The sequence below is a fragment of the Capra hircus genome, chromosome 1, assembly GCF_001704415.2.
Source record: "Capra hircus breed San Clemente chromosome 1, ASM170441v1, whole genome shotgun sequence".
Classification (NCBI taxonomy): Eukaryota; Metazoa; Chordata; class Mammalia; order Artiodactyla; family Bovidae; genus Capra; species Capra hircus.
In genome coordinates, this window is record NC_030808.1 from 108,718,569 (window position 1) to 108,744,986 (window position 26,418).

Below are 26,418 nucleotides of genomic sequence, written 5' to 3' on the forward strand. Positions count from 1 at the left end.
TATTATTTAAATGTAACATTTTTTTAAGGAGCACATTAAGACTAAAAATTAATCTATCAGTACCTGCAAAAGATAACATGAATCTTTTTATCTTTATTTTTTTTTTTATTTTTTTTTTTAATTTATTTTTTTTTTTTAAATTTTAAAATCTTAAATTCTTACATGTGTTCCAACATGAACCCCTCCACCTCCCTCCCACAACATCTCTCTGGGTCAGGTGAAGTATTTAGTGTCTACATGAATCTGTGTATTGTAAAATCAAAGTAATCTAAAATCAAATTATTGTGCAACTGAGATACTAAAACACACAAGATGTTCAGATTAGATGGTATCCAGGCTAGTCCAATGAGCTAGTCCAATGTAACTGGAGGATTTCAGAACCCAAGAAAATAAAGTTTGTCATAGTTTCCATCATTTCCCCATCGTTTGCCATGAAGTGACAGGACCAGATACCATGATTTTAGTTTTCTGAATGTTGAATTTTAAGCCAGCTTTTTCACACTCCTCTTTCACTTTCATCAAGAGGCTCTTTAGTTCCTCTTTGCCTTCTGCCATAACAGTGGTGTTGTCTGCATATCTGAGGTCATTGATACTTCTCCTGGCTTGTGCTTCATCCAGCCCGGCATTTTGCATGATGCACTCTGCATATAAGTCAAATAAGTAGGGTGACAATATACAGCCTTGACGTACTCCTTTCCCAATTTGGAACCAGTCTGTTGTTTTATGTCTGGTTCTAACTGTTGCTTCTTGACATGCACACAGATTCCTCAGGAGGCAGGTAAGGCGGTCTGGTATTCCCATCTCTTTAAGAATTTTCCACAGTTTATTGTGATCTACACGCTCAAAGGTTTTGGTGTAGTCAATAAAGCAGAAGTAGATGTTTTTCTGGAACTCTTGCTTTTTTATTATTATCATTATTATTTTACTTTACAATATTGTATCGGTTTTGCCACACATCAACATGAACCCGCCAAGGGTGTACATGTGTTCCCAATCCCGAACCCCCCTCCCACCTCCCCCCCTCACCCCATCCCTCCAGGTCATCCCAGTGCACCAGCCCCAAGCATCATGCACCCTGCATCGAACCTAGACTGGTGATTCGTTTCTTATATGATATTATACATGTTTCAATGCCATTCTTCCAAATCATCCCACCCTCTCCCTCTCCCAGAGAGTCCAAAAGACTTCTATACATCTGTGTCTTTTTTGCTGTCTCGCATACAGGGTTATCATTACCATCTTTCTAAATTCCATATATATGCATTAGTATACTGTATTGGTGTTTTTCTTTCTAGCTTACTTCACTCTATATAATCGGCTCCACTTTCATCCTCCTCATTAGAATTGATTCAAATGTATTCTTTTTAATGGCTGAGTAATACTCCATTGTATATATGTACCACAGCTTTCTTATCCATTCTTCTGCTGATGGACATCTAGGTTGCTCCCATGTCCTGGCTATTATAAACAGTGCTGTGATGAACATTGGGGTACACGTGTCTCTTTCAATTCTGGTTGGATTCCTGACCTGTATACAGGTTTCTCAAGAGGCAAGTCAGGTGGTCTGGTATTCCCATCTCTCTCAGAATTTTCCACAGTTTATTGTGATCCACACAAAGGCTTTGGCATAGTCAATAAAGCAGAAATAGATGTTTTTCTGGAACTCTCTTGCTTTTTTGATGATCCAACAGATGTTGGCAATTTGATCTCTGGTTCCTCTGCCTTTTCTAAATTCAGCTTTCAAGTACTATTGAAGCCTCGCCTAGAGAATTTTGAGCATTACTTGGCTAGCCTGTGAGATGAGTACAATTGTGTGGTAGTTTGAGCATTCTTTGGCATTGCCTTTCTTTGGAATTGGAATGAAGGCTGACTTTTCCCATCCTATGGCCACTGCTGAGTTTTCCAAATTTGCTGGCATATTGAGTGCAGCACTTTCACAGCATCATCTTTCAGGATTTGAAGTAGCTCAACTGGAATTCCATCAACTCCACTAGCTTTGTTCATAGTGATGCTTCCTAAGGCCCACTTGACTTCGCATTCTAGGATGTCTGGCTCTAGGTGAGTGATCACACCACTGTAGTTATCTGGGTCATGAAGATCTTTTTGTATAGTTCTTCAGTGTATTCTTGCCACCTCTTCTTAATATCTTCTGCTTCTGTTAGGTTCATACCATTTCTATCCTTTATTGTGCCCATCTTCACATGAAATGTTTCCTTGGTATCTCCAATATTCTTAAAGATGCCTCTAGTCTTTCCTATTCTATCCTTTTCCTCTATTTTTTCACATTGGGCACTGAGGAAGGCTTTCCTTATCTTTCCTTGTTATTTTCTGGAACTGTACATTCAGATGGGTATATCTTTCCTTGTCTCCTTTGACTTTTGTTTCTCTTCTCTCAGCTATTTGTAAGGCCTCCTCAGACAACCATTTTTCCTCTTTTGCATTTCTTTTTCTTGGGGATGGTCTTGATTGCTTCCTCCTGTTCAATGTCACAAACCTCCGTCCATACTCCTTCAGGGACTCTATCTATCAGATTTTTTCCCTTGAATCTGTCAGTCACTTCCACTGTATAATTGTAAGGGATTTGACCTAGTGGTTTTCCCTACTTTCTTCAATTTAAGTCTGAATTTTGCAATAAGGAATTCATGATCTGAGCCACAGTCTGCTTCGGGTCTTGTTTTTGCTGACTGTATAGAGTTTCTCCATCGTTGGCTGCAAAGAATATAATCAATGTGATTTCGGTATTGACCATTTGGTCTCCAAAATCACCACAGATAGTGACTTCAGCTGTGAAATGAAAAGGTGCTTGCTCCTTGGAAGGAAAGCTCTGACCAACCTAGACAGCATATTAAAAAGAAGAGACATTACTTTGCCAACAAAGGTCCATCTAGTCAAAGCTATGGTTTATCCTGTAGTCATGTATGGATGTGAGAATTGGACAATAAAGAAAGCCGAGCGCCGAAGAATGGATGCTTTTGAACTGTGGTGTTGGAGAAGACTCTTGAGAGTCCCTTGGACTGCAAGGAGATCCAACCAATCAATCCTAAAGGAAATCAGTCCTGAATATTCATTGGAAGGACTCATGCTGAAGCTGAAACTCTAATACTTTAGCCACCTGATGTGAAGAACTGACTCACTGGAAAAGATCCTGATGCTGGGAAAGATCGAAGGCAGGAGGAGAAGGGGACGACAGAGGATGAGACAACTGGATGGCATCACCGGCTAGATGGACATCAGTTTGAGCACTCTCCGGGAGTTGGTGATGGACAGGGAAACCTGGCGTGCTGCAGTCCATGGAATTGCAAAGAGTCGGACACAACTAAGTAACTGAACTGAACTGAACTGGAGGATTATTAAATGACATTTATCTCAATTCCTTTAGAATTAAACCTTGATCTAAATCTCACTTTATACAACAATTAAATCAAAATAGATCACATTCTCAAATCTAAAATGTAAAAGTATAAAATTTTTCTTAAACATGCCACTAAAAGAATAGTCCATAAAAAACAAAAGTCAATAAACTAGATCTCATCAAAATTAAAACTAAAATTGTAGCAATATTATAAATAAGGACATAAAGAACCATTACACTGTAGCAATATATATTTGAGGTTAAAATATGACCACACATGGGACTTCCCCGGTGGTACAGTGGTAAAAGAATCTGCTTGCAATTGAGAAGACACAGGATACACAGGTTTGATCCCTGGGTCAGGAAGATCCCCTGGAAGAGGACATGGCAACTCACTCCAGTATTCATGCCTGGAAAATCCTAAGGACAGAGAAGCCTGGCAGACTACAGTCCTCAGGGCTGCAAAGAATCAGACACGACTGAAGCGACTAAGCATGCACGCACACATGGCCATACATAGATGTCATAAATTGTGAGGCTATATGAAAATAGGTAGTTTGCTCTTTGATCCACCTGTAAGAATGCTAGGACTTATTTCACATTTTTTCATTTAAATATAATTAATTATTTACACTTACCAGCAGCTTCTAAAACCAATTGCAGTCTTGCTTTGGCCTGTTCAGCTGGTGGCTAAAAAGAAACCATAAAAAACATATATAAGTCAGTTTTAACAGAGCTTTAAATTAATGTATTATTATGTGAGTATCAGAAAATTTAGTGAACTTTATCATAATCTGTCAGGGGACGTTCAACTTTAAGGGATCCAATATGTTATTCTCTTCTTTTGTGTGCAGTTTCTTTAGGACTCTCTATTCCTTATCAGTTCCTGGAAAACAGGAATGAGCAGAGCTGCATGCAGTTCTCAAGACTGAGATCATGAGAAAGGGCACCTGCTTGGATTCCTTTTAGTGACTCCCCTCAGTGACCTTTTACCTACAGGTAATCTATTCAGTTATGCCCCTCTTACTCAGGATATGGAATGCTTTCTGGCCCTTTAAAGATTGTTATTTGCTTGGCTTTGTTTTTGCTCAATTTTTTTACTGCCTAAAGCTGCCTTGTATGAAGATATATAAATGTGCGTTTCTGCAAATAAAGCACCCTTGTTTCATTCAAGACTTGGGTCCCCTGCGTTCCTCTTCTCATCAACTCCAGTCCCCAGGTCCCAGTCTACAAAGACCGTGACAATAATCAGTATTAATATCAACCCACATCTTAACAAAATTCCATCACAGCAGCTCTACCAATCTACTTTCTCACTCTAGTAATCGAATCACACTTTTCATTATTATGAAGATTATTACTTTTCATAATAATGAAAAGTGTGAAAAATGAAGTTCTTTTTTTTTTTTTTTACTGTAACAGGTTTTATCTACTACCCAACTTGTACAGTCAGCAAGAGGCAAAAGAAAGGCAATTTAATAATGAGGCAAAATCAACACATTTAACAACATACTCTCAAATTGTGTTATTTCTTTACATATGGAAACATGCAAAATGACCTATATAAATATCAACTTAAAGTCCAATACCTTAGATAAATATCATATCCTAAAACCAAATATTTCCTTCTTTCTGCACAGTATTTGAAAGGAGTAACTGTGATAAAGATAAGAAACAATGTGAATTACTGCTATCAGTTCCCATTAATGTTCTTAAAATTATTCTCTCAATGAACTTTGATTCAATATAGATGATAATATTGAAAATACTTTCCTACCAGTGACCTTATTCTGAGATTTTCAGATAATATATATTGATGGTATGCAAACTATAACATGGATCGTATCAAGCTTATGATTTTTATGAAAGATCTGTTAAAAACTGAAATACTTAAGACTTTACAATAAGTTTCTGAATAATTTCATGTTTATATAGGATACCATCATTTGAGAATTAATATTTTCCAAGATATATTTGAATGTTGTGCAATTTGTGGAAAAACAGCCTGAAAATAATTATATAACTGGATATAGAAAGGAGATGTTATGCTCAGAAAGGTGTAAGAATTTGAATGGTGCTTCTGAATAAACTATAAGACAAATGATGGGAAAGTGGTAGATGCATCAGGAAAGAAGACAGGGATAACCTTTTATATCATGGGAGAGGGAGCAAATTATGGTCTAAACCTGATTTTGTAAACAACTTTTACTGAAACACAGACATGCTCATTTGTTTATGTATTGTCTATAGTTGCTTTCGTGCTCAACTCAACGGCAGCAGAGTCAATTGTTTGTGGTAGGAAACTTATGGCCAGCAAAGTCTAAAATATTTACTACCTAGATCTGTAAGGAAAAATCTGTTGACTTCTGCCATATAAGATGGATAGACTTGGGAGAATTTGAAACAGTGGGGTGATGAGATGAGATCTGCACTCTGATACATCACTCTAGCAACATATTTGAGGATGAACTGAAAAGAACAAAACAGACGGCAAGGAGTTCAGTTAGGGAGCAATTAAAGAAATGCAGGTGAGAGATGATGAGGGCCTGGGGTGGTGCAGGAGTAGTAAGGTTGGACAGGAAAAACTAGATTTGAGAAAAATTTAACTGGCAACATGAAAGGACTGATTGAAAATGAGAGAAGGAGCTGACAAACAAAAAGGGTATTTTATATATATGTCTGTAGAAAAAAAGACATGTAAGTGTGTTTTATGAAGTTACAAAACATATCTACTGAATATGATCTCTGCAACAGTTATAAAGGAAACTGCCTATATGAGTCAAGCAATTAACACAAACATTTATAATGATGACAACAATTTCACAACGTCTCATATCACTTTGAGGGAACAGAGTAAATGTACAGAACTGTGAAGCCCATGGCCCAGCTAAACAAAGCTGCTGGAACTCAGCAACAACTCGCTGTTAGGCAGAAATGTAAGTCTAGGGTCATAAAATTTCTTGATTTTTCCTGAGACTTTAAGTCACCTAAAAGACAAATAGTGCGTGGAACAAACAGTTCTTCTCAGAACCAGATTCAATCCACAAACAGTCTGTGACCTCTGCCATCTACTTAACAGACACGGTAGAAACAAGATACTTTGTGCATCATGAAATAACTAGAATGGCAAGAAGGAAATGATGTTCTGACTAGCAGGTCACAGAATTATGAAGTATACATTTCAGAGTATCCTGGTAACCAGTGACCTTTGATAGAAAAAGGCGAGACCCTGTATTGGTTAAGGTTATTTCATGGAAAAATTATAAGTTTTTCATAAGGAGACACTAACAAATAAATATTTAAGACAAATATATAAAGTGATGAGAACCAACATCCAATAAAATATTAACAATATTGTTAAAGTCTCTGAACCCACAAAATTCCACTCCATAGCAGCTCTCCCTCTCCCCTACTTAAGACTACTCTCTTAAAAACATGATTATCATCCGTAGAGTCTTGATGGTTGATGCTCAAGGCAAAACACTTGTTAAAACATATTTGTAGTTATTAATTTCTTTAACAATCTATAATACAGGATTAATATTTCAAAGATAAAGAAAACCAGGGAATAAGAGTACTTTACTAACTTGCTTTTACTAGTAAATGACAGATTGAAATGAAGACCTACTGACTCCAGATCTCAGGATTCTTCTAATTACTAGGATATTCATCAAGTCAAAGCAATTAATTTCATATAGAAAAGAATAAGGATAGACTTTTTTTTCAGTCTTTGTAATTTAATTTTGGTAATATTTTGTTTATCTAAAATTGGTGAATGGTACTATTGTTATTCAGAGCTAGAAAAGAAACTTTCCTGCCAGACTACTCTGTCCATGGGATACTCCAGGCAATAATACGGGAGTGTGTTTCCATGCCCTCCTCCAGTGGATCTTCCCAACCCAGGGATCAACCCTGCATCTCTTACGTCTCCTATACTGGAAGGCAGACTGTTTACCACTAGAGCCACCTGAAGGTGAAAGTCCGACTCTTCGTGACCCCATGGACTATACAGTCCATGGAATTCTCCTGGCCAGAATACTGGACTGGGTAGCCTTTCCCTTCTCCAGGGGATCTTCCCAACCCAGGGATTCAGGCAGAGTCTCGTGCAGGTGGATTCTTTACCAACTGAGCCACCTGGGAAACCACCTCAGTTCAGTTCAGTTCAGTCGCTCAGTCATGTCCGAATCTTTGCGACCCCATGAATCGCAGCAAGTCAGGCCTCCCTGTCCATCACCAACTCCTGGAGTTCACTCAAACTCACGTCCATCGAGTCAGTGATGCCATCCAGCCATCTCATCCTCTGTTGTGCCCTTTTCCTCCTGCCCCCAATCCCTCCCAGCATCAGAGTTTTTTCCAATGAGTCAACTCTTCGCATGACGTGGCCAAAGTACTGAAGTTTCAGCTTTAGCATCATTCCTTCCAAAGAGCACCCAGAACTGATCATATTTGGAATGGACTGGTTGGATCTCCTTGCAGTCCAAGGGACTCTCAGGAGTCTTCTCCAACACCACAGTTCAAAAGCATCAATTCTTCAGTGCTCAGCCTTCTTCACAGTCCAACTCTCAAATCCATACATGACTACTGGAAAAACCATAGCCTTGACTAGACGGACCTTTGTTGGCAAAGTAATGTCTCTGCTTTTCAATATGCTCTCTAGGTTGGTCATAACTTTCCTTCCAAGGAGTAAGGGTCTTTTAATTTCATGGCTGCAGTCACCATCTGCAGTGATTTGGAGCCCCCCCAAATAAAGCCTGACACTGTTTCCACTGTTTTCCCATCTATTTGCCATGAAGTGATGGGACCAGATACCATGATCTTAGTTTTCTGAATGTTGAGCTTTAAGCCAACTTTTTCAGTCTCCACTTTCACTTTCATCAAGAGGCTTTTTAGTTCCTCTTCACTTTCTGCCATAAGGGTAGTGTCACCTGCATATCTGAGGTTATTGATATTTCTCCCAGCAATCTGACAGATGATGCTGTGAAAATGTTTCACTCAATATGTCAGCAAATATGGAAAACTCAGCAGTGGCCACAGGACTGGAAAAGGTCAGTTTTCATTCCAATTCCAAAGAAAGGCAATGCCAAAGAATGCTCAAACTACCGCACAATTGCACTCATCTCACATGCTAGTAAAGTATGCTCAAAGTTCTCCAAGCCAGGCTTCAGCAATACGTGAACCGTGAACTTCCAGATGTTCAAGCTGGTTTTAGAAAAGGCAGAGGAACCAGAGATCAAATTGACAACATCCTTTGGATCACTGAAAAAGCCAGAGAGTTCCAGAAAAACATCTATTTTGCTTTATTGACTATGCCAAAGTCTTTGACTGTGTGGATCACAATAAACTGTGTAAAATTCTGAAAGAGATGGGAATACTAGACCACCTGACCGGACTCTTGGGAAGTCCTAAAAAAGTAAGAAACTAGAATCAAATACAAACGTTTGGAATACAGCAGTTTCTCATTATAAGAAATATAAAATGAAGACATATTTAAGAACACAACGTCAAAATTATATTGCATGAAGCAAATTTACAGAGAAAAAATTGTATCCTGTTGAAAGATAATATTCCTTAAATCAAAATGAATAATACATAGTTTGAAAAATAAATATTACCAAAATTGAAATAGAGAATATAAATGTGTTCCTTTAAAAAATAAATATTAGAATTGACATTTACGGAATAGTAAGAATAGTGTAAATTTTTACTGTAAGTTTTCATATCATATATATCATATTCTAAACTAATAGAGGTCCTTTTTCAGGAGGAAGGGAGTTAAAAGTCTTTTATTGCCATGGATTATACAGAACGGCCCTGCTCTCTCCCTTTCCTTTGGTAGCCAAGTATACCTGCATAACTCCATCTGTAAACCCAAGTTTTAGACAAGAGCACTCACTTTCTTAGGAAGAAACAAAAGCTCCTAAGATGAAACCAAAAGATAGGTCAGTCTCTTGATGATTATGGAGGTGAACATCCTCAAGGTTTAGATTGTTTCCTTCAACTTTGGGTTTACTGTTATTTAGTCCAATTCCTTGAGTTCCTTACAAATTGACTGCATGTCTAGATTCTCAAAATACTGCCAAAGCTAACGTTCCAAACCAGCACAATTCTTTGAGCCATGACCATTAAAAAAAGAGAGAGAGAGAGAGAGAGAGAGAGAGAGAGAGAGAGAGAGAGAGAGAGAGAGAGAGAGAGAGAGAAGTAAAAAGAAGAATAACCTTAACAAAAACCATTTAAACTATTTGCTCACTCTTCTCACTTCTATTCATTTTTAGCTTCCTAACCACTGGCCAGCACGATGGAAATTCTGCAAGTTGATGAAACTATAGCCATTCCAGCTGCCAACCACAGTCTTGGGGTTGTTAATGACAGGGAAGTATAAAGTCTGGAAAACTTGCCAAGCAAAGAGAGAACTCAAGCTTAGAAAGAAACAAATCACAAAATCAAAATTAGGACTGCATTATACGGTTTTCAGCTATTACTCTCAATTTTATCTTATCATGTGCTCATTTTATACAAAAAATATACACAGTGAGGATACCAGAAGATGGCAGAGTAGGAAGCATCAGGAATCTATCTCCCCCATCTAGACAACAATGACACTGGCAGAATCTTTCAGACGTAACTCTTTTAGAACTCTAGATTCTGTTGAAAGCTGGCAACTACCAGGGGAAGAAAGTATATTGCAGTTAATTTCTGTCAATTTCAGCTATTAGGGACTTCCCTGGTGGTTCAGTGGTTAAAACTTCCCCCTCTCAGCGCAAGGGGCATGGTCTGATCTCTGGTCAGGGAACTAAGATACTGCATGCCACACAGTGTGACCTAAAAATAATTAATAATAAATTTTCTGTTTAAAAAAAATTCAGCTATAAGCAGAGTAGCAACTATCCATCCGCCAATACTAGCCACGTGGCTAACAGCAGTGCATATGTTCCTGAAGCTGCTTGCCCACAGCATAAGTGTTGGTAAGAAGGTGGAGAAACTGGAACCCTTGTGTACTGTTGACAAGAATTAAAACAGTACAGTGTTGTGTAAAACAGTACAGTGTTATAGAAATCAATAATGCAATACCTCCAAAAACTGAAACATAGAATTACCATGTGATCCAGAAATTCCAAATCTGGGTACAGTTCAGTTCAGTTCAGTCGCTCAGTCGTGTCCGACTCTTTGCGACCCCATGAACTGCAGCACGCCAGGCCTCCCTGTCCATCACCAACTCCCTGAGTTCACTCAAACTCATGTCCATCGAGTCGGTGATGCCATCCAGCCATCTCATCCTCTGTCATCCCCTTCTCCTCCTGCCCTCAATCCCTCCCAGCATCAGAGTCTTTTCCAGTGAGTCAACTCTTCGCATGAGGTGGCCAAGGTACTGGAGTTTCAGCTTTAGCATCATTCCCTCCAAAGAACACCCAGGACTGATCTCCCTTAAAATGGACTGGTTGGATCTCCTTGCAGTCCAAGGGACTCTCAAGAGTCTTCTCCAACACCACAGTTCCAAAGCATCAATTCTTCAGCACTCAGCTTTCTTCAAAGTCCAACTCTCACATCCATATATGACTACTGGATAAACCATAGCCTTGACTAGACGGAACTTTGTATAATGTCTCTGGTCTTGAATATGCTATCTAGGTTGGTCATAACTTTCCATTCCAAGGAGTTAGTGTCTTTTAATTTCATGGCTGCAATCACCATCTGATTCTCCAAGCCAGGCTTCAGCAATACATGAACCGTGAACTTCCAGATGTTCAAGCTGGCTTTAGAAAAGGCAGAGGAACAAGAGATCAAATTGCCAATATCTGCTGGATCATCAAAAAAGCAAGAGAGTTTCAGAAAAACATCTAGTTCTGCTTTATTGACTATGCCAAAGCCTCTGACTGTGTGGATCACAATAAACTGTGGAAAATTCTGAAAGAGATGGGAATACCAGACCACCTGACTGGCCTCTGGAGAAACCTATATGCAGGTCAGGAAGCAACAGTTAGAACTGGACATGGAACAACAGACTGGTTCCAAATAGGAAAAGGAGTACGTCAAGGCTGTATATTGTCACCCTGCTTATTTAACTTCTATGCAGAGTACATCATGAGAAATGGTGGGCTGGAAGAAGCACAAGCTGGAATCAAGATTGCAGGGAGAAATATCAATAACCTCAGATATGCAGTTGATACCACCCTTATGGCAGAAAGTGAAGAGGAACTAAAAAGCCTCTTGATGGAAGTGAAAGTGGAGACTGAAAAAGTTGGCTTCAAGCTCAACATTCAGAAAACGAAGATCATGGCATCCGGTCCCATCACTTCATGGGAAATAGATGGGGAAACAGTGGAAACAGTGTCAGACTTTATTTTGGGGGGCTCCAAAATCACTGCAGATGGTAACTGCAGCCATGAAATTAAAAGACCCTTACTCCTTGGAAGGAAAGTTATTACCAACCTAGAGAGCATATTGAAAAGCAGAGACATTACTTTGCCAACAAAGGTCCGTCTAGTCAAGGCTATGGTTTTTCCAGTGGTCATGTATGGATGTGAGAGTTGGTCTGTGAAGAAGGCTGAGCGCCGAAGAATTGATGCTCTTGAACTGTGGTGTTGGAGAAGACTCTTGAGAGTCCCTTGGACTGCAAGGAGATCCAACCAGTCCGTTATGAAGGAGATCAGCCCTGGTATTTCTTTGGAAGGACTGATGCTGAAGCTGAAACTCCAGTACTTTGGCCACGTCATGCGAAGAGTTGACTCATTGGAAAAGACTCTGATGCTGAGATGGATCGGGGGCAGGAAGAGAAGGGGACTACAGAGGATAAGATGGCTGGATGGCATCACGGACTTGATGGACGTGAGTCTGAGTGAACTCTGGGAGTTACTGATGGACAGGGAGGCTTGGCGTGCTGCGATTCATTGGGTCGCAAAGAGTTGGACACGACTGAGCAACTGAACTGAACTGAACTGAACTGAATCATCATCTGCAGCGATTTTGGAGCCCCCCAAAATGAAGTCTGACAGTGTATCCACTGTTTCCCCTTCTATTTGCCATGAAGTGATGGGACCAGATGCCATGATCTCGTTTTCTGAATGTTGAGCTTTAAGCCAACTTTTTCACTCTCCTCTTTCACTTTCATCAAGAGGCTATTTAGTTCCTCTTCACCTTCTGCCATAAAGGTGGTGTCATCTGCATATCTGAGGTTATTGATATTTCTCCCGGCAATCTTGATTCCAGCTTGTGCTTCTTCCAGCCTAGCGTTTCTCATGATGTTCTCTGCATATAAGTTAAAGAAGCAGGGTGACAACATACAGAGTTGACGTATTCCTTTTCCTATTTAGAACCAGTTTGTTCCCCTAAAATTAGAAGCAGTGTCTTGAAGAGACCTTTGTACACTCATGTTCATAGAAGCATAATTCATAATAACTAAAACTGAAACACCCAAGTGTCCACTGAATGTGTGGAGCAGCAAAATGTGGTATAAAGATACAGTGAAATATTATTCAGTTTTTAAAAAGATGGAAATTCTATAATATGCTACAACATGGATGTGATAAGAAAAGATATTTGATGTGATATCAATCTTTTTAAATTTATTGGGACTTGTTTTGTTTCCCAACATATGGTCAATCCTTGAGAAAGTTCCATGACTACCTAAGAAGAACCTGTTTTCTGTTGCATTTAAATGGAAAATTCTGCATAAATCTATCAGATCCATCTGGCCCAAACTTTCATTTAAGGTTGTTTCCTTTTTGATTTTCTGTCCAGATGATCTATTCATTGATGTCAGTATTTTGTTGAAGTCCCCTATGAATAATACATTATTGTCAATTCCTCCCTTTAGTAATTGTTTTGTATATTCCAATGGACCCATGTTGTGCTGTGCTGTGCTTAGTCACTCAGTCGTGTCCAAGTCTTTGTGACCCCGTGGACTGTAGCCTGCCAAGCTCCTCTGTCCATGGGGATTCTCCAGGCAAGAATACTGGAGTGGGTTGCTATGCCTTCCTCCAGGGAATCTTCCCCACCCAGGGATTGAACCCAGATCTCCCAACTTCCCTGGTGGCTCAGATGGTAAAGCGTCGGTCTACAATGTGGGAGACCTGGGTTCAATCCCTCGGTTGGGAAGATTGCCTGGAGAAGGAAACGGCAACCCACTCCAGTACTCTTGCCTAGAAAATCCCATGGACGGAGGAGCCTGGTGCAGGCTACTGTCCATGGGGTCACAAAGAGTTGGACATGACTGAGTGACTTCACTTCACTCCTGAATTGCAGGCGGATTCTTTACCACCTGAGCCCTCAGGAATGCCCAGAACACTGGAGTGGGTAGTCTATTCCTTCTCCAGGAATCAAAACCAGGGTCTCCTGCCTGCCAGGTGGATTCTTTACCAGCTGAGCTGCCAGGGAAGCCTGGACCTATGTTAGGTGCATATATTTCAATAACTGATGTTGTCTCAGTGAATTGTCCTGTTTATCAGTATATAATGTCCATCTTTGTCCCTTATTACATTTTTTGGCTTGAAGCTTATTTTGTCTGATACATGTATGGCTATACTTACTTATTTTTGGCTGCCATTTGTTTGGAGTATTATCTCTCAGTTTTTCACTTTTAGCTTATTTTTGCCTTGAGAGCCAAGGTGAATCTCCTAAAGGAAGCATATAGTTGAGTTTTGTTTTTCAATCTGTCTAGCCACTGTATTTTTTGATGGGTTAGTTCCATTTACATTTATCAGTCATTGAATGATGAGAACTTAGCACTGTCATTATATCTTTTATTTTCTCGTTCTGTATTTACATTGTTTCTTTCCCACTGTTTCTGCCTACCATTTTAGTTTAGTGGTTTTCTCTGTTTTTATGTTTTCTGTCTCTACACTAGATTTATGTTTTGTGGTTACCATGCAGTTTATATAAAATGTCTTGGTAAAATAGCCCTTGTCCTGCTGATGGCATCTTATGTTCATTTATCTATACCTGTTCTATCCTTTTCCTCCTTTCCTTTTGTGTCTTGTCTCAAATTATTTCTTTTCACGTTGTGAGTTTGTTACCAAAGTAGTTACAGTTATTTTTATGCTTTTTCCCTCCTTTTAACCTTCATGGTATAATAAAGTATTTAAATATCTATTCTGATACAAAGTTATAATTTTCTGATTCTATCTATCATAGCACTCAAAGTTTTGGTATTTTCGCTTTCTTACTTCTGGTATAAGAGCTACTTTAGACATTTATTGTAAGGTCTAGTGCTGATGAAGACCCTAAGCATTTTTTGTCTGAGAAAATCTATTTCTCTTTCATATCTGAATGATAATTTTGCTAGATAGACTACGCTTGACTGATAGTATTTCTTCAACTATTTTGTATCTTATTTCTTATTCTTCTTCTACTTATACTGTTTCTCTATTTCTACTTATAGAATTCTCTGTGTTCTCTCTTCCAAATGGTCTGGTTTACTTCCAATGTTTTCTAATGCATTCTTCATCTTGTAGATTGAGATTTTCAGCTCCAGAATTTGTTTGGTTCTTTTTTTTAGAGTTTCAAGCTTTATCCCTGAGCCCATTAACCTGCCTTCTAACTTTTCTTGTTAGTTCATTGAGCTTCTTCGTAACAGATATTTTGAATACTCTATCAGTTAGATTGCAGTATTCCATGACTTTATGTTTGGTTTCTAGAGAACTGTAATTTTCTTTTTTTGGTATAGTCTTCTTGCTTGATAAGCTGTTCTTCATGGTGCTCGATGAGTTGTTCTTCTGGTGCATTTAAAGAAGCAAACACCTTTCTACTTCATTCTAACCATTCAACAGGTTAGAAATTAGAGGCCTTTATTTGTTTTCCAATAAATGATGCTATACTACACAAATCACACATGAGCTGCCTCTGATTATATTTGAGAGTCAGCACTTTCCATCTCTACTACCTCTGTTAGAGGCATCACTCTGTGCCTTCCTTATCACTGTGCCTTGAAGGTCACTGGTGCCCTGCTGCTGCTAGGTCACCCCTTAGAGCACTGGAATGGTGGGCCCTTCTGCCATGCCCATGATATCCTGAGTCCCAAGCTCTACCACCATGGAGGGTGAGGGTGGAAGAGGAGTCAGGGTTGCATGGACACCTCTGCCATGTCTGTTGTTGTTAGGCATGCAGTTCTGTTGCTTCAGGTGGGGAGGGAAGTGGTGACTCTGGCCCCACTGTCACTGCAGCCCAGTTACCTGTGGCCACAGCTGCCCTGTGTGCCATCTTTCCTGCTGCAGCCAGGAAGTCAAAGTCATGTGTGCCACCTCCTCTACTGCTACTTCGTTCCATGGACCTTGGGGTACAGCTGCTGAGACTGGAGGGCCATAATCACAGGCAGCCCCCTCTGCTGTTTCCTCAATTCTATCTCCGTGTGTTCCAGACCACTGACTCCTATTTAGATGTACAGATATATGTAGAATTCTCTGGCATTCTATTATGCTGGGCAGAGTCAACTTTACTGAGTAGTATATGTTTTACTTGTTGAATACTGAAGGGCAAAGACAAAGGTAATGTCTCATTTCATGCCATGAAGCTGACATTACTCCAATATCATTTCAAATTTTAAAGATCTTACAGCATAATGAGGAAAATAATAAAAATAATAACAATTTAAATTACAAATTTACTAAATGTCTACACTGTGTGTTATTTCTATATTTTCTTAAAGATTTCAGACAGCGGCTTCCCTAATGACTCAGACAGTAAAGAATCTGCCTACAATACAGGAGACCTGGATTGGATCCCTGGGTTGGGAAGATCCCCTGGAGAAGGAAATGGCAACCCACTCCAATATTCTTGCCTGGAGAGTTTCATGGACAGAGGAGCCTGATGGGCTACTGTCCATGGGACTGCAAAGAGCTGGACACAACTGGGTAACTAACACTTTATCAAGGTATAATAAAACTATAATATATTACACCATCTAAAGTGTCCAGTTTTATAGGTTTTGACATACATATATAGCCACGCAGGCATCATTACTATTTAAGATAATCAGCATACCCATTACTCAAAAATTTTCCACATCCTTCTCTAATTCTTCCATGCCCCTCTGTGCCTCTATTCCACTTCCCAGTTCCCAGGCAACCAATGATCTGATTTCTATCATTATACATTACTTTGCATTTTCTATATGTTATACAGACGGAATCATATGATATATACTCTTTTATGTCTAGGTTTTAAATTCAGCATAATTATTTTGAAATTCATCCACGCCATTGTGTATACTGACATGCATTCCTTTACCCTACTGGATAGTATTCCATTGTAAATAAACACTATAAATTCTTTATGCATTCACTTGTGGACATACAATTTTTGACTATTATAAAACATAGTATAAACATTCAGGTGAAAGTCTCGGTATAAATACATGTTTTCATACCTCTTGGGTAAATATCTAGGATTGGAATGGTTGAGTTATATGGTAAACGTATGTTTAACATTTTAAGAAAATACCAAACTGTTTTCAAAGTAGTTTCACATTCCTGGTAGCATGGTATAAGAGTTTCTTGCTCCACATCCTAGTCATGACTTAGTATAACTTACACTAAGTTTTAATCTATATTTTCCCAATGATTATTGGTGCTGAGCATCTTGCCATGTGCATGTTTATTATCTACATACATATATTAGATGGTAAAATAGATGGTCAAATCTTTTGTCGATTTATTAAACTGCTTTCTTATTATTGAGTTTTCAGAGTTCTTAATAATAATGACAGTAATTATTCATATACAAGGTTTGCAAATTGCATACACTCACAGGGAATTATATATTTACACTTATAAAGCCCCTCCCCTATTGAGGGACTTGCTTTTCATTATCATAAGAGATTCTTTTGAAGAACAGAATTCCCTAAAATGGATAAAGTCCAATTCATCAATTCTTTCTTTTATAAATGATGTTTCTGTGGTGTTATATCTAAGAAATCTTTATGTAACCTCAATTCACAAAGATTTGCCCTATGTATGTTCTTAGAAGTTTTATAGTTTCTGATTACATTTAGCTCTATGAAATACATTTTGCTAAATTTGTATACGGTGCAACATATACACTGAGAACCCTGTCATTTTTCTGTAGGTTTTTTGCCTTTGAATATTTGTTAAAAATCAATTGGATATATTTATCCACAGAAATGAGTCTATTTCTAGACAGTCTATGCTGCTCCACTGATCTATTTGTCAATACTGGTACTAATACCACATTGTCTTTATTTATTACTACAGTTTTATATTAACTCTTGAAATCAGGAAGAATAACTCCTCCAACTTCTTTTTCAAGTAGTTTTGGTTCTTCTAGCTCTTTTGCATCCCCAGTTTCAAAAAATAAAAAAAAGGTTTATTAGTTTCTACAAAAAAAAAAAAAAAGTCCCTGCTTCATTAGTTTCTACAAAAGAAAAAAAGTCCCTGCTAAGATTTTACCATGGGATTGCATTGAATCTACATAGCCATTTGAGGAGAGGGACCATCTTAAAAATGTTAAATTTTAGCCTGGTATATATTTTTCTATTACTTTTACCTCTTAGTCTATATACCTGAAAAAATTCTGCATTTTAATTAGAATATTTAGACCAATTTGAACTGTGGTGCTGGGAAAAACTCTTGAGAGTCTCTTGTGCAGCCAGAAGATCAAATCAGTCAAATCTAAGGGAAATCAACCCTGAATATTCATTGGAAGGACTGATGCTGAAGCTGAAGCTTCAGTCAATACTTTGGCCACCTGATATGAAGACCTAACTCATTGGAAAAGACCCTGATGCTGGCAAAGACTGAGGGCAGGAGAGAAGGGGATGACAGAGGATGAGATGGTTGGATGGCATCATAGACTCAATGGAGATGAATTTGAACAAACTCCGGGAGATAGTGAAGGGCAGGGAAGCCTGGAGTGCTGCAGTTCATGGGGTCACAAATAGCCAGACATGACTGAGCAATTGAACAGCAATTAATCTACTACATTGCTGTTTGTTTTCTATTTGTCCCATCCAATTGTTTGCTCCCCCCTTTTCTCCCTGCCTTTTCTTAGATTGACCATATTTATAACTCTATTTTATAGTCTTTGTTGCTTATTAGCTACAATTCTTTCGTGTTACTTGGGTTTTTGCTTTAGAGTTCACAGTATACACCTTTAACTTATTACCCTCTATCTTCACTACATCATTTCCTATACACTATAAAAACCTTATAATAGCATCCTCTCAATTCTCCTTTTCCAGCCTCTGTATTAGTAATGTCATTGGTGTCACATATTGTTATAAACTCCACAGTACATTGTGCTTATTCTTTAAACATTATCTTTTAAAGAGACATCTTTACCTGTGATGTTATCATTTCCAGGACTCTCTATTATTTTATCAATCCAATTTTCCATCCAGTATCATTTTCTAATGCGGAAAGGGGTTCCTTTGATATTTCTTGTAGTGCAGGATGTTTGGTGACGAATTCTTGCCACTTCTGTGTCTCTGTTAAAAAAGTCTCCATCCAGCCTTAATTTCTGAAATATATTTTCCCAAGGTACAGAATTCCAGGTGTATACTATTTTTCTTCCACTATTTTTAAGACGTTGTTTTACTGTCTTGTAGTTTGCATTGACTCTAATGACAAATCTGCTTCCACAGTTTTGTTTCCTAATACATAATAACAATAATATTTTTATTTGCTTTTAAGATTTTCTTCTCACCACTGGTTCTAAGCAATTTGACTGTGATATGCCTTGGTGTATTTTTCCTCACATTTCGTGTGCTTGGGGCTTGTGCTTCTTGGAACTTCTGGTTTATAGTTTTTATCAAGTTTGGAAATATTTTAGTCATTAGGTCTTTGAGTATATTTTTTGGGTTTCCCAGGTGGCACTAGTAGTAAAGAACCCTTGTGCCAATGCAGAGGATGCTTTCAGTTGCTCCCTTTCTCACCTTTCCTTTCAGGATTCTAGTGACATGCATGTTGTGTACTTGATTGCCTGAAGTTGTACCACAGCTCAAAATTGCTCCCTTTTTCCTGCTTTTCTTCTTTAGTATTTTTCTCTCCAGTTTCATTTTGAATAGTTCCTTTCGCTATGTCTTTTATTTCACTAATCCATCTCCTGCAATATGTCATCTCCATTAATCCCATCCAGTATAATTTTCATCTCAGTCATGTAGTTTTCATATTAAGAAACTTTATTTTTTAATAGCTTTCATATTTCTTCTAAATATGTTCAGTCCTTTTAGCACCTCTCTGACCACATGAAATATAATTGTTAATGTCCTTGTCTACTAATTTTTTTATTGCCTAAATTCTGAGTCAGTTTTAACTGATTGATTTTTCAAATACATGTTATATTGTTTTGGTTTCATGAATATATGATAATTTTTGATAGAATGTCAGACATCAAGAATTTTATTTTGCTGTGTGTTGGATATTTTGTATTCCTATAAATTACCCTGTTGTTTGTTCTGGGACACAATTACTTGGAAGCAGTTTGGTCCTTTCAGCTCTGGCTTTGTTAAGCGGGACCAGAATAACTGTGGTTAATTTCCCCCTCTATTGAGATAAGGGATTTTTATTTAGTACTTGCTTGGAAGCACCATGAATTAGGAGGCTTTCCTACTAATGGTTGGGAACAGCACTATTTCCAACTCTGTATCAGTGGGAAGTACGATTTTCTCTAATCACTTCACGTAGTTCTTTCCCAAGCTTTGGCTAGTTTCTTCACATGCAAGTACTGATGAGTAGTCTGTGGAACACTCAAGGGGCCCTCTCCAGACCTTCTACAGCTCACTCTTCTCTGGTAACCTGCGCTGTGAATTCTATAGGCTTTGCTTCCTGGGTATCACAGCTCTATCATCTCAATTCAATGAGACCACCGGGTACTGTCTGGGTTCTCCTACCGTGCAGCATAACTGCACAAGTTCTGTAGGCCGTAAGCTGGAGCAACTAAACAGCTCATCTCATTTTTCACATTTCTCAGGAATCACTGTCTTTCATGTCTAACGTCCATTATCTTGAGAGCTGTTTTTTAAAATAATTTGTCCAAATTTTTAGTTGTTTGGGATGGGAGGATAAATCTGACCTACTGTTACATCTTCACTGGAATAGGAAGGTTATTATAATTTTTTTTAATACTAAGCCTTGTGAAGAAAAGTTACTAGAATATATGTTCATAACAATGCATTATATTTATTCAAAACCTCTCAGTTCCCTTTGTCCGGAAAACTGTTACTTCCTTTTCCTAGCTAATTTATGAGTTTAGCTTCTTTAAGGCAACAATGTCTTACATCTCTGTGTCATTCCGTTCAGTTCAGTTCAGTCGCTCAGTCATGTCCGACTCTTTGCGACCCCATGAATCACAGAACGCCAAGCCTCCCTGTTCATCACCAACTCCCGGAGTTCACCCAGACTCATGTCCATCGAGTCCGTGATGCCATTCAGCCATCTCATCTTCAGTCATCCCTTTCTCCTACTGCCCTCAATCCCTCCCAGCATCAGAGTCTTTTCCAATGAGTTAACCCTTCGCATGAGGTGGCCAAAGTACTGGAGTTTCAGCTTCAGCATCATTCCCTCCAAAGAAATCCCAGGGCTGATCTCCTTCAGAATGGACTGGTTGGATCTCCTTGCAGTCCAAGGGACTCTCAAGAGTCTTCTCCAACACCACAGTTCAAAAGCATCAATTCTTTAGTGCTCAGCCTTCTTCACAGTCCAACTCTCACATCCATACATGACCACTGGAAAAAACAATAGCCTTGACTAGATGGACTTTAGTCGGCAAAGTAATGTCTCTGCTTTTGAATATGCTATCTAGGTTGGTCATAACTTTTCTTCCAAGGAGTAAGTGTCTTTTAATTTCATGGCTGCAGTCACCATCTGCAGTGATTCTGGAGCCCCCCAAAAATAAAGTCTGACACTGTTTCCACTGTTTTCCCATCTATTTCCCATGAAGGGATGGGACCGGATGCCATGATCTTTGTTTTCTGAATGTTGAGCTTTAAGCCAGCTTTTTCACTCTCCTCTTTCACTTTCATCAAGAGGCTTTTTAGCTCCTCTTCACTTTCTGCCATAAGGGTGGTGTCATCTGCATATCTGAGGTGATTGATGTTTCTCCCGGCAATCTTGATTCCAGCTTGTGTTTCTTCCAGTCCAGTGCTTCTCATGATGTACTCTGCATATAAGTTAAATAAGCAGGGTGACAATATACAGCCTTGATGTACACCTTTTCCTATCTGGAACCAGTCTGTTGTTCCATGTCCAGTTCTAACTGTTGCTTCCTGACCTGCATACAGATTTCTCAAGAGGCAGGTTAGGTGGTCTGGTATTCCCATCTCTCAGAATTTTCCACAGTTTATTGTGATACACAGTCAAAGGCTTTGGCATAGTCTATAAAGCAGAAATAGATGTTTTTCTGGAACTCTCTTGCTTTTTCCATGATCCAGCGGATGTTGGCAATTTGATCTCTGGTTCCTCTGCCTTTTCTGAAACCAGCTTGAACATCAGGGAGTTCACGGTTCACGTATTGCTGAAGCCTGGCTTGGACAATTTTCAGCGCTACTTTACTAGCATGTGAGATGAGTGCAATTGTGTGGTAGTTTGAGCATTCTTTGGCCCTGGCTTCCTTCAGGATTGGAACAAACACTGACCTTTTCCAGTCCTGTGGCCACTGCTGAGTTTTCCAAATTTGCTGACATATTGAGTGCAGCATTTTCACAGCATCATCTTTCAGGATTTGAAATAGCTCAACTGGAATTCCATTACCTCCACTAGCTTTGTTCGTAGTGATACTTTCTAAGGCCCACTTGACTTCACATTTCAGGATATCTGGCTCTAGATGAGTGATCACATCATCATGATTGTCTGGGTCGTGAAGATCTTTTTTGTATAGTTCTTCCGTGTATTCTTGCCACCTCTTCTTAATATTTTCTGCTTCTGTTAGGTCCATACCATTTTTGTCCTTTATTGAGCCCATCTTTGCATGAAATGTTCCCTTGGTATCTCTAATTTCTTGAAGATATCTCTAGTCTTTCCCATTCTGTTGTTTTCCTCTATTTCTTTGCATTGATCGCTGAAGAAGCCTTTCTTATCTCTTCTTGCTATTCTTTGGAACTCTGAATTGAGATGCTTATATATCTTTCCTTTTCTCCTTTGCTTTTTGCCTCTCTCCTTTTCACAGCTATTTGTAAGCCCTCCCCAGACAGCCATTTTGCTTATTTTTGCATTTCTTTTCCATGGGGATGGCCTTGATCCCTGTCTCCAGTACAATGTCACGAACCTCATTCCATAGTTCATCAGGCACTCTATCTATCAGATCTAGGCCCTTAAATCTATTTCTCACTTCCACTGTATAATTATAAGGGATTTGATTTAGGTCATACCTGAATGGTCTAGCGATTTTCCCTACTTTCTTCAATTTGAGTCTGAATTTGGTAATAAGGAGTTCATGATCTGAGCCACAGTCAGCTCCTGGTCTTGTTTTTGTTGACTGTATGGAGCTTCTCCATCCTTGGGTTCAAAGAATATAATCAATCTGATTTCGTTGTTGACCATCTGGTGATGTCCATGTGTAGAGTCTTCTCTTATGTTGTTGGAAGAGGGTGTTTGCTATGACCAGTGCGTTTTCTTGGCAAAACTCTATTAGTCTTTGCCCTGCTTCATTCCGCATTCCAAGGCCAAATTTACCTGTTACTCCAGGTGTTTCTTGACTTCCTAGTTTTGCATTCCTGTCCCCTATAATGAAAAGGACATCTTTTTTGGGTGTTAGTTCTAAAAGGTCTTGTAGGTCTTCATAGAACCATTCAACTTCAGCTTCTGCAGCATTACTGGTTGGGGCATAGACTTGGATAACTGTGACATTGAATGGTTTTCCTTGGAGACGAACAGAGATCATTCTGTCGTTTTTGAGACTGCATCATTAGCACCTAGGATAGTGTTTGGAAAATAGTCAATGCTTCAGTTCAGTTCAGTTCAGTCGCTTAGTCATGTCCTACTCTTTGTGACCCCATGAATTGCAGCACACCAGGCCTCCCTGTCCATCACCAACTCCTGGAGTTCACTCAACCTCATGTCCATTGAGTTGGTGATGCCATCCAGCCATCTCATCCTCTGTCGTCCCCTTCTCCTCCTGCCTCCAATCCCTCCCAGCATCAGAGTCTCTTCCAGTGAGTCAACTCTTCTCATGAGATGGCCAAAGTTTGGAGTCTTAGCTTTAGCATCAGTCCTTCCAATGAACACCCAGGACTGATCTCCTTTAGAATGGACTGGTTAGATCTCCTCGCAATCCAAGGGACTCTCAAGAGTCTTCTCCAAGAGGGGCGGCGGCCGAGAGAAGCTACCCCATGCCCAAGGTCAGGGGTGGCAGCCGAGAGGAGGTACCTCACCCCAGAGGTCAGGAGCGGTGGCGGAGTGGAGCTACCCCATGCCTGAGGTCAGGGGTGGCAGCCGAGAGGAGCAACCCCACGTCCAAGGAGCGGCGGCTGTGCCGGCGCAGGAGGGCCGAGAGGAGCTACTCCACGTTCAAGGTCAGGAGGAGCGGCCCTGAGGAGATACCCCTTGTCCGAGGTAAGGTGCAGCAGCTGCGCTTTGCTAGAGCAGCCGTGAAGAGCTACTCCACGTCCAAGGTAAGAGAAACCCATGTAAGATGGTAGGTATTGCGAGAGGGCATCAAAGGGCAGACACACTGAAACCATAATCACAGTCAGTCCTTAGCAGGTATATATTTGAAACAAACTTCTTGCAACTTTTCAAAATCTTATAATTATCATATATAAAATAATTCTGAAGCATAAATTTTACAGAATTCTATGTGTCAGGAAGAATTTACCTAACAAACAGATGGATTATTGACAGAATGATAATGATACTGTGGAAATTATAACAAACAGTAAAAATGAACCATGTAATCTACACTTAGTAAGTTTTTTAACTAACTTATTTGATAATAAAATGGCACTTCTTAAAGTGATCACATGAGCCCTAAATATATATATAGATATATATATGCTGCTGCTGCTGCTGCTAAGTCGTTTCAATAGTGTCCAACTCTGTGCGACCCCACAGACGGCAGCCCACCAGGCTCCCCCGTCCCTGGGATTCTCCAGGCAAGAACACTGGAGTGGGCTGCCATTTCCTTCTCCAATGCGTGAAAGTGAAAAGTGAAAGTGAAGTCACTCAGTCATGTCCGACCCTCAGCGACCCCATGGACTGCAGCCTTCCAGGCTCCTCCGTCCATGGGATTTTCCAGGCAAGAGTACTGGAGTGGGGTGCCATTGCCTTCTCCGATATATATATATATATATATATATATAAAAGTGATAATTTCTTTGTGCCATATCTTTTACAGCAACATGACAGATATCCTGAAAAAGAGTATAAACTACCTAAAAAATTAAATTTGGGGGAAAAAATAGTTATTTATTACATGCTTATCATGTTCCAGAGACTGTGCTAAGCACTTTACAGACATCTCATTTAACAAAATTCTCATAATGATCCTGACAAGACAGACATTCTTAATACCATCTCTTAGATGAAGAATAAATTACCATAAGTCAAAAGGTGATAAGGTGGCAGAACTTGTATTTTAACCCAGATCACAAAATCCATGTTCTTAGCAACACTATACTTCTACATAACTAGAGATTCATTTGTTTATTAACTTTCATGGCGGGGGGTGGGGGTAAATCAAATAATTTTTAGTTGCCAGAAAAGACCATATAAAGTTAGAACTAAATTTTCTTTAGTCTTTTGAATGCTACCATTAACCATCTTAAAGACTGTGAATGTCATCTAAAAAGCTCATTTTAATCAAGCTTTTTCAAATGAGTAACTTTAAAAATATTAAACATATTCACAGTATAGGTACTGTGCTCTTTCCTTTAAAGTAAATGCAATCTCACTATGACAGAGACACATATCAACAGCTTATCATATTTCTGGCTACATTTCATTTTAACAGTTACTATAATTCTATCTCTTAGGATCAAGGTCTAAGCTAGAAATATTATACATAGCTCAAAAGTAGATTTATCTTGCCTACAGAACTTAGCACCAAGTTAGTTTAAACAAAGACCAGAAAGGAACAGAATATATTCTGTTTCCAATAGCAAATTCCTTGTAAGAATTTTAATCAAATATTTTTTCTAAACAGCTTAAGCAGTTCGCAAAAAAGTTATTTATAGCTATTTTCTTTTAAAAACTAAGATAGATGTCATTTTATAGATGAGTAAGTTAAAGAGGTGACTCTGATCCTAAGGTTACAATATTCCTCTTAAGGTCTGTTTAAGAAACTCATATTCACTACCCAATAACAGTATGTGAAATGATCCTGCACATATACTGTGCAAATATACAGCCAGGTTCATTTGTTCATACATTATTTATGGCTGCAAGCAGCAGGGCTGTATAGTTGTGGTAGAGATCTTATGGCCCACAAACACTAAATATTTATTTTGTCCTTTATTTAGACTTCCCAACTCAGGGATCTTTCCAACCCAGGGATCAAACTCAGGTCTCCCGCACTGCAGGTGGATTCTTTACCAGCAGAGCCACAAGGGAAGCCCTTATATAGACTATACCTGTATTCTTTCCACTTAACTTTTCCACCCTTTATATAGCTGTTAATGTTACCTTCACAAAGCAAGCTTCTAATTAAGTTATTGCTTAAAAAACTCAGCAGTGACATTCCATTGCTTCCAGATTTAAGCATAAATTATCACCTTAATTTTCAATGCCATCAGTACATTTCAACCTTATTCTTCTACCCTTATCTTTCAACCATTTCTGTATTCATACCCAGCATTTCAACAGTACATGGCTTCTCACTATTTTTCAACCATGTCCTGCATATCTCTCCAGTGCTTTCCTCGTGCAGAAGCCTCTATTTGGAATTTCCTTTTCCTCAGTCATCCTTAGTTGCAGAAATGCCATCATCTTTGTTGAGCCCTGCCTAGTTGGCTGGATACAGTATGGACTATCAAATGACTCACAGAGTACTCAAAATCCTTGTGAAAATGCTATAGACTACCTTGTTGTTCTTTCAAAATGAGTGTCTCTCCCCTCCTTTTCCCCAATGGCTCAGCGGGAAAGAATCCACCTGTAATGTAGGAGACGTGGGTTCAATCCCTGGGTTGG

General features: G+C 39.1%; 1 protein-coding gene across 1 annotated transcript in view; it reads right to left on the minus strand.

Moving 5' to 3' along the window:
- RSRC1 (arginine and serine rich coiled-coil 1) overlaps positions 1-26,418 on the minus strand; it is a 448,688-nt gene that overhangs the window by 193,464 nt on the left and 228,806 nt on the right. The window contains exon 6 of the mRNA XM_018048443.1: positions 3,991-4,042. Within this exon, the coding sequence (XP_017903932.1) occupies positions 3,991-4,042 (52 nt within the window). The remainder of the gene's footprint in view (positions 1-3,990; positions 4,043-26,418) is intronic.